This window comes from Diabrotica virgifera, chromosome 8, assembly GCF_917563875.1.
Source record: "Diabrotica virgifera virgifera chromosome 8, PGI_DIABVI_V3a".
NCBI lineage: Eukaryota > Metazoa > Arthropoda > Insecta > Coleoptera > Chrysomelidae > Diabrotica > Diabrotica virgifera.
In genome coordinates, this window is record NC_065450.1 from 12,259,933 (window position 1) to 12,276,919 (window position 16,987).

Genomic DNA, 16,987 nt, shown 5'->3' on the forward strand with positions numbered 1-16,987 from the left:
ATTAAAGTACCTAATTTTTTTATTATCCAACATGAGCGAATGAATCAAAAAGCAAAATGTTAAAATAGCCTAAGGTTATAGTTGAGTTGTAATTTTAATATTTTATATATTCTAGAATATTCTACAGGGTGTTCCAAACTTTGAGGAAAAAACACACTATCATTTTTACACCCGGTATACAATGACACCAATCTGTTTAGCAACAATATTATTACACCGATATTTTTGAAGAATAAAGCTATAACATATTAAAAAAATCACAAAAATCGGACAACAGGTTTAGGAAATATGAGACATTTTAAATGTCCCATTTTGAAAGTGGTGCGTTAATTTTGGCGCTTAGTGTATATGACTCGACGCAAAATTTATATTCGTAATACAAATTCGTAATAATAAATCGAATTTATAATATTTACTTTGCAAAAAATATTCATGCAGTTGTTGTCGTGTTATAAAATGTCTATATACAACATTCAATATTTAACATTTATATATAAAGATATAAATAAAACATAAATTTATTATAAAATATTCAAACTTTTTAACATAAAGTTTTAACATAAAAACATAGCATAAAAATTGGTTTTTAGAAAGATATACCAATTTTAATTGTCCTCGAAAGTTTGATATTATATTAAAAGAAATTATATGTGATTAATTTCATTTACAGTGGAATCTCAAAAAAACTTTCACATGGCAAAAGCCCTGGAACAAGCCAAGTACACCACAGCTACCCCAACAACATCAGCTCCATTAATTCGCCACCGGCCCACTTCAGTCCCCCACTTCAATATAAACCACCAAGATAACATAATATCAGCGACAGAAGCTTCATTACATACGAGAATCAACACAATCGCCGAGTTTATCCCACCTCCTCAGGCATTTGTACCAACTAGCAAGTCTACCACTACAACTACGACTACTACAACAACAACAACGACTACAACAACAACAAGACCTCCTTCTACGAGACGAACGAAACCGCCAACCACCACCACAGCCCTACCACCAAGTAAGTAACGCTCATTCAAGAAATATAGGTATGTCTATTGCAATTGTGTTTATGCAATTTTTGCACTTTGGTAATGATGAAGAAAGCTTTGGTAAACGCATTTTGAGTTAAGTAGCCAGGTCAAAACTGTAGGACACTTTGCAACATTTCGTTCAACAAATTACAGCAAATTTTGTACTAACAATGATTTTACAAAAGCAAAACAAAAATTGCAATATTGACTAACAGGTATGCTTAATATTTCTCTAAAATATTTTCTTATTTCAGGATCCTGTGTTGTACAAAGGCCCCAGTTTCCCAATCATTTTATACGAGAAGGCTCATTTAAACGGGTAAGTTAGGTATTTTGAAAATACCAAAATTCTTATCGCACCATATTTTTATGTCAGAGTGAGTATTTAAATTTGCAGTATATTATTATTATATCGGTATGCCATAGATATTTTAACGGAAAAACAGGATAGGGCAAAAATTAAAAGAAACCTAACCATGTTTTATAATATTTTCTTTGATAAATAATTATGCAGAGATCCTGAACCGAATATACAATGACAGTTTTCCACTAAACTGACAGAACAAAAACATAAAAAAAAACTAGTTTCAAATAAAACGCAACTGTAACTTTTTGCAACCTTTTTAAAGACTGGCATGTATTGCAACGGTTGGAGTTTTGTTTTTCGAGTCCCGCTCGGAGGCAATAACGTCAACGGGTTTCAGCGTGTTTCGAGGAGCACGCTACGTTTATACTAAGTAAGGCGATCAATCCAGCTGTAACCTTTAAGGACACTCGTCTGACAATAAAAAGTGAGGTCAAATACTTGGGGATTTACATAGACATCCGCCTAACAGGTCATAAGCATATTTGGAACAAACTTCTACAACTGGGACTCGTATATAGAAAGATGTGTTGGTTCATGGATCAAAAATCACGCCTTGGCGTTTATCACCAACTGGGCATTTTAATGAGTGGAACACGAAGAAAATGTCAAATGATAGGAATCATGTTGGTTAGTAATAGCAGTCTGATTTTTGCATGAGCGTTTAATGAAAGGGTAACAAATCAATTGGATTTTCTGTCCGTCAAAATACATGGAACGTTTTCGTAATCTGACGTTCCAAATTCTTAACTTGTTCCAAAATTAAACCTTCCCCTGTTTCAGTGTTCCCGCACATCAAAGTTTGTCCGACTATTCAGCTATTATCAAATTTTCAGCTTGCTATTAATCAACTTTTTTTTGGTACGCGGGATCCAGATCTATACACAAAATTCAGCGCTTTTAATCAAAAGTTCTAAGGCAACCTTGCAAAGTTCTTTGGTACATTTCCAAAAATTCTATACATAGGGACCTCCAAGTGCTCCAATTACCATAACAGACTGCAGGTTCACCCAAAACATATTGGTCATCAATCTCCTGACACCCCTATAGAACAAAAGACTAAAAAGAGCAGACACTCGTGACCTCAACACTATACACTAATTAATTATTTCAGTTATTATTGTATTCTTCAAATTAATTCAATTAGTTAATAATTAAATTATTTAAATTATTGTACTCTTTTAGGTATTCACCACTGGGTGAATACTGACTGTGTCACGTTTTTAAGACTCGCATGTATTGTTTTTTGTTTTGTGTAAAATATATTACAATAAAAAAGATGTCAATAAGGAAACGTTGTTTCCCTATTTAGATAACAAATAATTTATAAGAAAGTAATTTTCCCTTCTTGATAAGTCAACTTGTAAGATAAATCTTAAATATAACACGAATCCTCATAACCACATAATCGGCACACTAATACCGCTCCCATCTGATCGTTCTAAACTGTATGGTGTAGGGCTTTTCATTCACAGCCATTTGTTTCGAGCTTCTGTCATATGTCGTATAATGCGTGTATATTAATATTATACACAGATTATATGACATATGACAGAAGCTCGAAACAAATGACAATCGACGAAAAGCCCTATTACAAAAGAGAGATACAATTTCCAGCAAAAATAATAACTGGAATAGGTTCCCAGAGGAGAGACGTGCACGCGTGTCCCTTAAAATGGCAGTAGGTACCTAATTCGAATTTCGACACTGGCCGAAATTCCCAAAGAATTAAATTAGCTTAAGTAATTACCTTACCATCGGTCAACCGACGTACGAAGAACGTCTGATCTCATCGATTTGGTATTGTCAAAGGTATCCTAAACTACTTGAAAGTACAATAGTTGTTCGACCTCTCATCTGATTACTCTCCCTTTATTATTGTCTTATGTACTACGTACGCAAGTGCACCCGATTACAAAACCGGGACATAACATTTTCTCCAGAATACAAAACCAAATACAACAGAGTAACCCCTCCATTAAAAATGGTTCTGCAGGAACACAAAAGACAAGAAATAAATTATTTTCTAGAAAACTTGCCAAGCTCTGAAAAAATAATGACTCGTTATGGTCTAAAAAACTTAAACCAAAACCAGAAACTAAAACACCGATTAGAAAAATGATGGAAACTGGTATCGAAGTGACGAACGGGTGGCTGACTCCTTCGATGAACATATTTTCATAGAACAGATGTTCCAAACAGGGTTCCAAAGAACAAAGAGAAATTTATTACATATATAGAAGGTGAACGGTACCAGATGTGTGTTCCTACCACAAAAGTCAAAATTTCCGAAACTGGAGAAGTAGTCAAAAACCTAAATACGAAAGAATCTGGATACGACCACATAGCAGGACTAGTACTTAAAGAACTACCTAAAGAAGCAATAAAGATACTAACATACATATTGTACTGTCCTAAAATTGTGCTAATTTTCCCATCCCCCCTCCCAACCTAATTCATAAACACAACAACGACTCAACCCAATCTTCTTCGCCTACGGCATTTATAATCCAAAGTGATTGAAAGGCTTCGAACAAAAAAAAAATTAACAGTTTTATTACAGAAAAAGCTAACACCATATTACCAAAAGCCATTGATAAGGTATGGCATAAAACTCTAATTGAAAAACTTCAAAGACAACTGCCTGATCCAATCAGCATGTTCCTACAATCATATCTGATCGGAAAATCGTTCCAGATAATACTTGGAGAGGCTTTCACTACTTTAGTCCCATCCACTCTGGAGTACCCCAAGGATGTGTCATCGGTACAATTAAACAAACCTATACAAGATTCAGCGCTTCCAATCAAAAGTTGTTAGGCAACTTTTCAAAGCTCCTTGGTACATTTCCAAGAATACCATACATAAGGTACCTCTAAGTGCAAACCATCAAATAAGAAATTATTTGTCAGTGCTCCAAGTACCACAATACACTGCAGGTTGACCCAAACATATTGGTGACTAATCTCCTGACACCCTACAGAACAAAAGAATAAAAAGAGCAGACACTCTTCACCTCAACACAATTTATTTTTGAGCCAAACCATCAAAATTACACTTGTACGAGGACCTAGCAATAATCAAGGAAAAACAAAAAAGTCCAAATTGTGTCAATCGCCATGTTTCGTTCAATCGGGACTTACAACCACTCCATCGACAACTTTTTTCTTAACACATTTACAATATTACTTTTCACCCGTTCACACTTCGTTCACATTCACACTTATAATTTATCTGATACAAGCTACAATAATCCTTTTTTCATCTTCAGCCATCAAACCACTTTTATCTATCCATAACCTACATAAAAATTATTGATATCATCATCCACACACATCCACTTTATATAAATTTTTATCTTCACACAACCCACCACCATATTTCTACATATGCCTATTTTTACCCTACCTATTCAATCTTTCATTACCAACATATAACACTCATCTATAGTAAAAACCAAATCAAAAGTCTAATTTTCTTTTTGGGTCCCGTTCATGTTCATTTCTCATTAATTTCCTCACAAACATTTTATACCCCCCCCCCAGCCCCTACTGTCATCATCTTATAATAACGGTTTTGGTTTTTGGAACCTTAGGGATCCGGGTAGCCTGCGTGGTCTTTAGTAATTAGTCGCCTAAATTTGAGCTTGTGCTTTCTTAATGATACATCCCCCTAGATTATTTAAGACATTTTTACACCTCAGTCACCCCCATTGTGATTTCTTTTCCTTTTTAAACTTACACAAAGTCCAACAGCTACCAATAAGTTAAATAAATTCGATAACTTTAAGTCAACACAAAATTGCTTTTTTAAGTCTTATCCCTGGAAAATCACACCTATTTTTTTTAAATAAATCGCGCACATGGGTATCAGATACCCAATGATTTTTTGTGAAGAAATAAAAAAAGTAAATATTTTATGATTTCCCAGACTCTCTAAATACATAATAATAATTAAATCAATCATTTTATTTTTTCTCTCTTAATTGTAGTAACACAAAGGAAAAAGTATTAAAAATACCTAAAAATAATTAACAAACATTTTCTAAAAAACCGGAAACATATTTCAAAATATTTTGATTTATTTTAACAGAAAAATGGCCTTTCCAGCTAAAATATAACACCTTTTGATTATAGAACTCATATTCATTCTTAGCCAGGGATTTCAGTTTCCCTCATTTTAGTGACTACATTCATAAGGCAGTGTGGCTCTATGCTCCATGCATTATACTTTATAGCAAGCCGAGCATGCACTCTTTGCTTTTCCATCTTTGCCTTTGCAGAACTAACACCTAGCTTGCGTTACTAAATTTGTGGGATGTTGTGTTGTTAGGTCATTAACTTGATCGCAAACCTCACACATGGGTGCTACATACCCTCGCCTGTATTCAATAAATTTTCGTGATTGGAAATATTGCTCAAATGAGACCGCAAGTACACATCCGTCCTTAGCGGACTAGAGCCTAAATTTACATAAAGCAGCATTACCATTGAAATGCAGCTGCGCAAGCTACATGCAATTAAGTGTCGCGATGGGTATTTCACACCCAAGTGTGAGCTTCCAGGGTTAAGTCTATTGACAACAAGATTTGGTTACTGACTTTAGTTCTCGAGTACATACATTTGTGTAATGTAGTTTGCCTCACCACCTACACTAACAGTATACGTGAATACATTTTTAACTATTAACATCTAGTTTACTGAATTTCAAATCACGTGTTGTTACATAATTTCTAACTTTAACAAACTGTACACCATAGTCTTTAAATATGACAGGTTAATTTTTCAACTTCCTGTGGAACTGTCATTTCTGTCTTGTCATCGTTTAGAGGTACTATACATTTCATTGTCACTTGCTGCTACACTTCCACCATGTGAACAAGTCGAATCACAGCTCAGATGTTACCTGGGGCATATTAGCAAATATTTCAAACATCCAAGCTTAAGTCAGTATTTTCAATCGATGTTTCCTTAACGGATACTTTTACAGGGCTTTGGCCCTAATATTTTTGTAAACTATATCTTGGTGCTTAGCATATAAACTTCACGTGAGTATAAACTACAACTTTTCTTAACCGTAGTCAAAATTTTGAAGATATTTGCATTATTTTACCAGGTTATATTCATTTTAGGTAAGAACTGATAATGGCGGGTGTAAACAAGTCGAAAACTAGTTTTGTGATTGTAATGTAGCTCTTTTTAGGGATTTTAAATATACCTTTTATAAAGGTTTTACTATTTTTCTTTTTAATTTATTTTTATTGCGCTGTCACTTTATTAACACTCACATGTATTGTTTATTTTTTTGTGTAAAATATATCGCAATAAAATGAACGTCAAAAGAAAACGTTCTTTTCCTACTTAGATAATAAATAAATTATATCAGAGTAATATTCTCTTCCTGGCGAGTCAACTAGTAAGGTAAGTATTAAATATAACACGAATCCTTAATCATGAAACCCTTAAATTTAACCACATATTCGGCACACTAATACCTTCCCCATCTGATCGTTCCACACTGTACGATATTACAAAACAGAGATACAATTTCCAGCAAAAATAATAACTGGAATAGGTTCCCAGAGGAGAGACGTACACGCGTATCCCTTACAATGGCAGCGGGTACCTAATTCGAATTTCGACACCGACTCAAATTCCCATAGGATTAAATTAGCTCGAAGTAATTACCTTAAATTTCACTATATCGTGGTTTAACTGAGCTGATAATTACGATTTTGAGGATATATACAATAATTCATTTTTGCTGTTTTTGACCCTCGTCTCCAATGAAGTTGATTATTAAAAGTTAATTTTGCTTTTTCATGTATTCACATGTTTCTGTATTTTATACACACTGAGAAAATTAATGATACATGGTTATAATATGTAGATCTACTACAGAAATATTGAAACAATAGGAATTCAATTCGAGTAAGTGATATATTTCGTCAATAATTATAGTGCCTTTTTAATGACACAGTGGGAAGAGAGTTTGGCCTAAACATAAGCTGTTCAAAAACAAAATACATAGTATTTAGCCGTTTGGCACATCAAGATTCACGGTTATATTATGTTGATGGTCATATAATTCAAAGAGTATCCAGTTTTAAATATCTTGATTGCCATGTTCCTGAACAACTAAATCTAGATAAAAAAATAAAATGTAGAATCTATATAGCCCGTACAACATTTTTAAAAACGAGGTAATTCTTATGTAAGGATAACTTGCGACTTCAGCTTTAAAAGCGCTTAATTAAATGTTACATTTTCTCAGTCCTCTTTACGGTGGCAAAGCATGGACATTAAAAATATCTACCATTATTCGTTTTGCAGGCCTCTGAAATGTAGCTGCACAGACATACACTAAAAATACCATGTATACACGGCTATGCTGCCAAATGTGGCGGTCCTTAAGGGAGCAAATGCTGCTGCGAGCTGCTTGATAACATCAAAAAAAATATAGAACGGTGGCCTATTTTGGAAAAGTAGTAAAGGGAGGGATTTTTTATTATTCTGTGCGCATGTGCACACAGAAAATATGGCGTTATTTGCTAATTCTTTCAAGTTATGTATACAGGGTGTTTGGCAAAGAATGGGCCATAGCCTAACCTTGGATTGCTAGGGTTAAAATACGTCGATTTAAGCTAACTTACCTTAGTACACAAGTTGATAATAACCGAAATAAAGGGTGTCAAAATTAAAGTTTTATTTTATTTATTTTTGAATATTTCCTGACAGGCATGGGACAACAACACAAAATTTGGTAAGTGGTGCTGGTACTGTACACCCTACTAAATTATGTTAAACAAACATTTCTGGCTACTACCAGAGGCGTACGACGGGGGAACGTGAATGGTTGACCCTTCCCAATTTTACGACACTGCTGGAATTGCTATTTTAGTGCAATTTTTTTATTCTCCAATACTTTCTATGTAAATAACATACTCCTTTTCGTAACGATAAAGCCATTAGTTTTCGAGATATTTGAAGCTAAAAACTAAGAAGCATAATACGTTAATCAAAATAAGTGTGCCTTTTCATTTTTAACTTCAAATATCTCGAAAACTAATGACTTTAAATAAAGAGTATATTATTTGCATAGAAATAATTGGGGAACCTAAAAATTATGCTAAAATAGCCGTTTCATCAGTGGCGTAAAATTTAGGAAGGGTCAACCATTCACTTTCCCCTGTCGTACGCCTCTGGTAGTAGCCGGAAACTATTATTTAACATAATTTAGTAGGGTATATAGTGCCTACACTCTTTGCCAAGTATGACACGGATATGTCAAATTGTTTTAAAGTATTCTTTTTTTTAAATAATTTATTCTTTATTTAAAACTTTAAGATCTATGTGTGCCCGGTACTATAAAACTATTTGACATATCCTTATGATACTTGGCAGAAAGTGTAGATACTGTACACCGTACTAAATTATGTTAAATAATCGTTTCTGGTTAATACCAGACACGTACGACAGGGGAAAGTGAATGGTTGACCCAAATTCTACGCCACTGATGAAACTGCTATTTTAGCATAATTTTTAGATTCTCCGATACTTTCTATGCAAATAATATACTCTTCATTCGTAATGATAAAGTCATTAGTTTTCGAGATATTTGAAGTTAAAAATGAAAAGGCACACTTATTTTGATTAATATATAATATTATGCTCCTTCGATTTTAGCTTCAAATATCTCGAAAGCTAATGGCTTTATCGTTACCAATAAAGAGTATGTTATTTACAAAGAAAGTGTTAGAGAATCAAAAAATTGTACTAAAATGAAAATTCCGCCAGTGGCGTAGAATTTGGGAAAGGTCAATCATTCCCGTTCCCCCGTCGTACGCCTCTGGTAGTAGCCAGAAACGTTTGTTTAACATAATTTAGTAGGGTGTACGTACAGTACTCAGGAATCTAAGGTTAAGCTATGGCCCATTCTTTACCAAACATTCTTTATATAAATATATCAGTTCAAAAAAAAGTTTGAAAGGAATATATTAGTGTTTTTAGTAAATATATTTATTATAATTTTCGTAGCTTTGAATTTGTATTCGTCGGGAGTAAGATAAGTATTATTAAAACATATTTATACTTCACTTCGTTTGTTTGTTACCATGAATTGTCATAACAGAGAGCTCGTAGCTTTATTGGTAGAGCATACTGCTACAGATCGAGAGGCTTTCAGTTCAAATCCGGACAACTCCTATTCTTTTTTTTATTATTGGAATGTGGTAAGCATTAAAATTAATTTAATATTTAACTGTTTATATTATTAACTATTTATATTTATTTCGTTGAAATCATATAATAGAAGTATAACTTCTTACGTGCGTACAAAGTACATACATTCTCTTTTTTGATATTTTCGACACAGCCCGGAAGAATTTTTGTACGTTTCATAATCGTCGATGAAACGGCTTCCACCTAATATCCTGTGTTTCCGTTATACATATCACAAACATGTATTAAAATAACGTTACATAGTATTGTATGTTAATTAAAACTGTGAGTTCTTCCCATTAACTTTATACTCACCTATAATATTGAATATTTGTGTTATTTTCTATTTTTATTTACGTTCCATTTTAGATTTACCACGAAGACGAATTCGAATGTTCGGACGTATGTGAATGTGAAATAGGTGAGAAGTTAACATGCAGAACTATTTGCATAGACCGGATGCCTTGCAAGACTGAATTTGCGTACTACAATCATGCAGCTCCTGCATTCCAAGCGTTCCGGGGAAGGTGTCTGTGTTATTCTGGACGGTTTGTATTTTTAACTTTCTTAAATTTATTTGTTTATTAAGCGCAACAGGCTTTGTAGGCCTAGGGCTAAAATGTTTACGTTTCTGATTACATAAATAATATAACAAATAACTTAATATAATTTACATAACTTATAAAACTTATAAAACTTATAAATTTTATTTAATTACACTTCAGTCTTTTTATACACTCCTTCACCACCTCCCTCCATTTCCTTCTGTCCAATGCTAGTTCTTTCTGTCTCTCAATGTTACTTTTCTTTAAGTCTTCATACACACTGTCCTTCCATCTTTTCCTTGGCCTGCCTTTCCTCCTCTTTTGTATTGGTCTTCGTGTGAGTACTATTTTTGGCATTCGTTTACTTCCCATTCTCTCGATGTGCTCCAAATATCGTATTCTCTGTGCTTTGATCGCCGTCGTAATCGTTGACTCTTGATATATGTAGTTCTTCCAATTCTTTATTGCTTCGTCTTCTCCACTGACCTTCTATTTTCACACCTCCATATATTTTTCTCTCCCATCTTTCTAAAAGGTCTGTTTCTGACTTTTTGAGCACCCATGTTTCGCATGCGTATGTTACTCTAGGTCTGATAAGTTCTTATTTTTGTTTTTCTTGATACGTATTTGGATTTCAATAATGTGCGTAATGCTTCATATTTTTTATTTCCTTTAGCTATTCTTCCCTTCATATCCCCTCGTTCATGATCATTTTTATCTATTTTGTCTCCCAGGTAAATAATTTCTTTGGCTCTTTTGAACGAGTATGTTTTTTCTTCATCTATTTGTACAATGATGTTATTCTCTTTTTCTTTTTGGATCTCTCCCATTATCATATACTTTGTCTTTTCTTCATTTATTTTAAGTCCGAATTTTTTGGCTTTTGTTATTATGTTTTTCATTAACTTTTGTAGTTCTTTTTTGCCTGTTGCTAATAGCGTCAGATCATCTGCAAATGCTATGCATTGGTGGCCGTTTTTAAATATCGTTTCTTGCTTGTTTATTCTGCTTTTCCTGATTATTCCTTCCAAAGTAAGATTGAATGCCGTTGTTGATAGTGGGTCTCCTTGTCGTAATCCTTCCTTGGTTTCAAACTTTTTGGATGTATACCCTTTCCAAGCTATTTCGTTTGTTGTGTTTTCCATCGTCATCTTTACCATCCTGACAATTTTACTTGGTATCCCCAATTCTTTCATCAGTTCGTATATCTGCTGTCTATTTACTGTGTCGTAAGCCTGCTTAAAGTCTATGAACAGAGCACATCGTTGCCTCAAAGCAACAGTAGGATATGTAAAAAAATGAATTTTGGGATAACCATTTTAAATGATTGGAAATAAACCCTTCTGTTGAGTGTAACATTAAGATAAATAAAAAGTGGAATACTTCTTTCAAAATATTACATATCCTTGTGTAGCTTAATTCTCTTTAACTCATATGCTATAATGTAACACTAAGACAACATACATATCCTACTGTTGTATTTTGTCGTTTACTAATTTTGGTCACAAAATATTAATGCAACACTAAGTTATCTTACGCACATCCTACTATTAATATAGTTATTGCCGAATTGCGAATATTTGTGTTTGTTTATATTAAACGCCTTGCACCTACAATATTTATTATCTTCAGAACCATTACCACAGTTCTACTATTACATTCATATTAAAAGTTGTATTGTGAGAATAAAAATGAACAATTCAAAATGTATAAACATTTTCAACTTCTTTTCAACACGAAAATGCAGCAGGTGCATAATACTCTGGTTAAATGGGAGAGTGCAGGAAGAGTCTATACCGGTTTCGGAGGTCTTTTCCCCCTCATTTGTAGTCCCATATCTTCTTCTTTCCGATTTCTCCACGTATCATACTTTGTGCCTTGCCGAATTGCAAAGAAAGAAATGTCACGGATGAACTAGAGCCATCTACCGAAAAACAAATTAAGTTATCAATCGAAGTAGCACAGAAAACGACAATAAATATCGTTCCCATACCACCAGGTTGACAACAGGTGGAATACTTTCTTTGGTTACACCTCCTGAGATTTTCAAAATTTTTCATTCTCTTTTGTTAGTCATTTTCGTTGTCAAGTTTTAAAATTGTCGGAAAACGTGTATATTGTGTTTATAATTTATATTATAAAATGTTTGAACAACAAAATTGTTTTGTTTTTTATAATAAAATGTGTAAAATTTTAAACAAAACTTCAGTACAATATAAGTTTATACATTGAGGACGTTTGAGTTGGAATAAATTCATTATCTCGAGAAGGGGTGAATTTGGAGAGAAATCCTGAGACAGTTCGATTTTTATTTTTAAATTATGACTTTTTGCCATATACGTCATACTACTGACGTCATCCATCTGGTTGTGATGACGTAATCGATGATTTTTTTAAATGAGAGTAGGGGTTGTGTTATAGCTCATATGAAAGGTTATTTAATGCTCCATTTAGGAATGTACATATTAACATAATTATTTATACAGTGTGTTCAAAAAATATTTTTTTCATTAAAATAATTGACAAAAAAGGAAGAATGTTAGCAATTTATTTAATTAAAAATACATTTTACTGCTGTCAGAAAAACAGGTGATAATGTTTATCTCATAAATAAACATTGATTTTCGCTTAAATTCAATGTTCAAGCTGCTAAGAGACAGATGGGTGGCAGATTTAACATTGAATTTAAGCGAAAAACAATGTTTATTTATGAAATAAACATTTATTTTTTTTTCTGTCAGCACTCAAATTTATTTTAAAGTAAATGAATTACATATACTTTTCTTTTTGTCTCAATTTAATAAACAAAAATTTATTTTTGGGCACCCTATATAAATAATTATGTTAACGTTCATATTAATGAATTGAGAATTAACTAACCTTTCAAATGAGCTATCTCACCACCCCTACTCTCATTAAAAAAAACATCGATTACGTCATCACGACCAGATGGACGACGTCATTAGTATGATATATATGGTAAAAAGTCATAATTTAAAAATAAAAATCGACCTGTCTCAGGATTTTTCTCCAAATGCTCCCATTCTAGAGATAATGAATTTATTCCAGCTCAAACGTCCTCACTTTATAACATATATTTACGGATATCGTTAAAAAACAGATTAACTTTTAGAGCAACAGTAGGACAAGTAACTTTTTTACCAATTATTTGTCACTTTTTTATGAATTAGTATAAATATTTATGTAAGGCCTGTAAAGTTATATACTAAAACAAAATTCCATGTAAATCCATTCAAACATAAAAAAGTTATTAAGTAATGAAATTTCTTAAATATTTCATTTGCGTTTTTCTCGAATCTACAATATCTGAATATACAACGCTTTGAGGCGACGATATAGTACTGTTTTATGTTCGTAACAGGTAGTCTGTATTTCTTTTAAGGCAAATATTTGGTCAGTCGTTGATCTGTTGTTTCTAAAACCAGCCTGGTATTCTCCCAGTAGTTTTTCCGAATATTGACTTGGCCTTTTTCTTATACTTTGTGCCAGGATTTTGTAAACTATTTCTAATAGTGCGATGCCTTTGTAGTTGCTGCATAGCATTCTATTACCTTTTTTATGTATAGGGCGTATCCTTGCTATGGTCCACTCTTCTGGCATTTTTTCTACTTCCCATATTCCTTCTATCAGGTCATATATCTCTTTCTGTAGTCTTTTTCCTCCTGATTTTATCATTTCGGTCGATATTTCTGTTATTATTTCTATTGCTATTTGATTATCTTCAATTTCATGGTTTGTTTCCTTTTTTACTTCGCTCTTGTTTAGCAGTTTAGCAGTGTAAAATAGTTTTGCCAGTTTCCCATTATTTTTTCCGGCTCATTTAGCAACATCCCTTTATCATCTCTCATATCGAGGGCTTAGTGTCAAACAACGTTAACTACAAAAACATAAAGTGGCAGAAAATGCGAAAAACTGTTTTGAAACGTAATATCGGCCAACAAATTTGTGATTAAGCGTCGTTTAAACACAACGATAAGTCACAGCAACTAGTTGTGATGACAAGTTGAAACACTGTTTAGACGCTGCGATTCAATGCGATACCACCTTCAACCCAACTCCAACTTTGATAAGTTGTGCGATGCACCGTTTACACACAATGATAAGTTGCAACAACTCGATTGACCTTGATAAGTTGTTTGATTTATCGCTGTGTTTAAACGACCCTTTTTACGGAGGCAAAATACATTACAATAGAAATCTGTAAATTTATATAGTATTATTATGGTTTCTTTGACATATGGTAAAAATTATTACAGGTTATTGTTATTCTACAGAGAAAAAAATAAAATTTTTTTCTAATAATGACCTGATAACGCTTTTTGATATTACCGATATATATTTTGTGTAACCGTTGACGTCGCACCTGATAATAATAGTTTTACTACAGGGTTAGCACTGCTGGGTGAAAATGTAAAAATGTAATTTCTCTAAAATGTTGAGAAAATTTCACTGATTTTCCCCTTTTTTTCAGGATATCCTTTAACTTCAATTCGCTGATATTTTCAAAATTTTCAGGATATCCAATGCAGCACTAACCCTGTATTAAATGTTATAAGTGTATTTAAATAAAAAACTTTATTTTTCTAATAACATACAAATATTAAACTTATGAAATGTCTAAATACTTATAGGTACCATCTTTAAACGTCTTCATCTTCTGAAACATTTTTATTATGATCATCACCCCTTCCTTGAAGATTCTAGTAAAAGAAGTGATATTGGTCTTGAATTTTTGCTCACAAAGTTCTACTAAACCTTTTAACTTTTTATTATTAATCGTTAACGGTTTGTCATATTTTCTTCTTGGCACAAGTTTGTTAATTGAAAATGTTCGAAGTTGCCTTTTCTTTATTTTTAATTTCGTAAAGTTGTCTGATTAAAAATTATATTTGAAATAACTGTGTGCAGTGTCTTCTTTTATAATATGTATATTATGGCCAAACTATGTTCAACCATTTGCCAACATTTCCTTCAATGTCAGTTTTTTTATTTTTAATCATTTGAATTTTAAGTTCTTTAAAATTCAAAATGTCTTCCTGATCTATTTCAACTACTTCGTATTTTGATTTCTTTAAAGCCATTTTAATCACTGTACATATACCATCCCGATGGATCATAAATTTCCAAGCCTTTACTCGAGTTTTCGATGTGGGCATGGACCATATCACGTTCCATTTGGGAATATCCGAACTCAAAAAATAACTGGTCGATTTTTGAAATATTTAGTGTTTCAACAGCAAACAGAAACATTTTGGCCCAAACAACTTTCAGACATAAAAGCGAAGTCTTTCCCAGTAACTTCACTTTTCATTGTACTTGTAAGTCAAGAGACATACAAAATTTTGTGCTACGACTAGACATTTTTCTGTTAAACACTGACAAAATCAAAATATTAAATAATTACGACAAATATATACGTAACCGGCAATAGGAAAATAACATATATGTTTTCTTTTAACTTCGGCAAAACTAAAAAATGTAATGAGTAATCAGATTATTGTAATCATGTAACCATGTAATGAGTAATCAGATGGTACAATCGAACAATATCGAAAATAAACAAATGTATTTAGATATCCAGTATCAAAATGACGTTTTTCAAACAAATACGAATTATAATAATAACGCTGTCCACAATTACAGCTTAAAATACTAGTGTCAATAAACGTTAACAGTCAATAACTGTTTTTGATGTATCACGAAATTCACTGTGAAATAACGTTATCACCTCTTAGATGTTTTTGGCATGAACAATTTTTTCACAATTGGTAGTTAACGTTTAATGTATTTTGTAATCTGCTGCAGATAGAGATACAGGTTTTTGTTACTAAATGAAGTCGAAAACGGTGAACTCGATTATAGATATATCTGAATTTTACAAAAAATGTAGATAACGTTGTTTGACACTAAACCCTCGATATATGGGTTGTTTTTTAGATATCCTCTTTCCATTTTTTGCTTCCTGGTACCTTACTTCTTTTTTTTAATTTTTCTTTTATTTCTTTCAGTTGGTTCTCGTTGTATTTTCTCTTTTTGCTTCTGCATTTTCTTTTCACGATTTTTCTCAATTCTCTGTATTCTTCTCTACTGCTTTCTTCGTTATTTGTTAGATTTTTGAGTCTTACGTTTCTTATTGCTTCTGCTACTTCTTGACATTCTTCATCATACCAATCTTTTGTTTTGTGTTTTCTTTTGGTTTTCGCTAGGATTGCTTTACTTGTGTTTAAGATTGCTTCTTTTATATTTTCCCATTGTTTGTCTGGGTTTGACGTTTCTTGTTCACTGATTAGTCTGTTGGTTATTTCCTGTTTATACTTCTTCTGTGTTGTTATCTTTTAATAGTCCTATGTTGAATTGTTTTCCAATTTTTTCTTTTGTTTTATTGTTTTTCTTTATGTTATGCCTGATTTTGTATTCTGCTCTCACCATGTAGTGGTCCGAGTCACAGTCCCCTCCTCTCATGCTCTTTACAGTAGTTATTACATTGTTTGCATGTTTCTTCTCTATTAAAATATGGTCTATCTGATTTACTGTCTTTTTATCAGGGGAAATCCACGTTCCTTTATATATATATTTTCGGCGTAATTGTGTGCTTCTTATCACCATTTGCCTTTCTGTTGCAAAGCCTATTATTCTTTGGCCATTATCGTTCGACACCTCATGCTTACTATATTTCCCTATTATGTGCTCGTATTATATTCTCTCTTCCGACTTTAGCGTTGCAGTCTCCCATTATTATTTTGATGTTAAACCCTGGTAATTTGTCATATTCTCTTTCCTATTGCTCGTAGAATTCATCTTTTTCTTCTT

General features: G+C 32.7%; 1 protein-coding gene across 1 annotated transcript in view; it reads left to right on the forward strand.

Annotated features, from left to right (window-relative positions):
• LOC126889489 (uncharacterized) overlaps positions 1-16,987 on the forward strand; it is a 258,815-nt gene that overhangs the window by 204,883 nt on the left and 36,945 nt on the right. Inside the window, exons 6-8 of the mRNA XM_050657823.1 lie at positions 671-1,015; positions 1,283-1,347; positions 9,981-10,159. Of these exons, the coding sequence (XP_050513780.1) occupies positions 671-1,015; positions 1,283-1,347; positions 9,981-10,159 (589 nt within the window). The remainder of the gene's footprint in view (positions 1-670; positions 1,016-1,282; positions 1,348-9,980; positions 10,160-16,987) is intronic.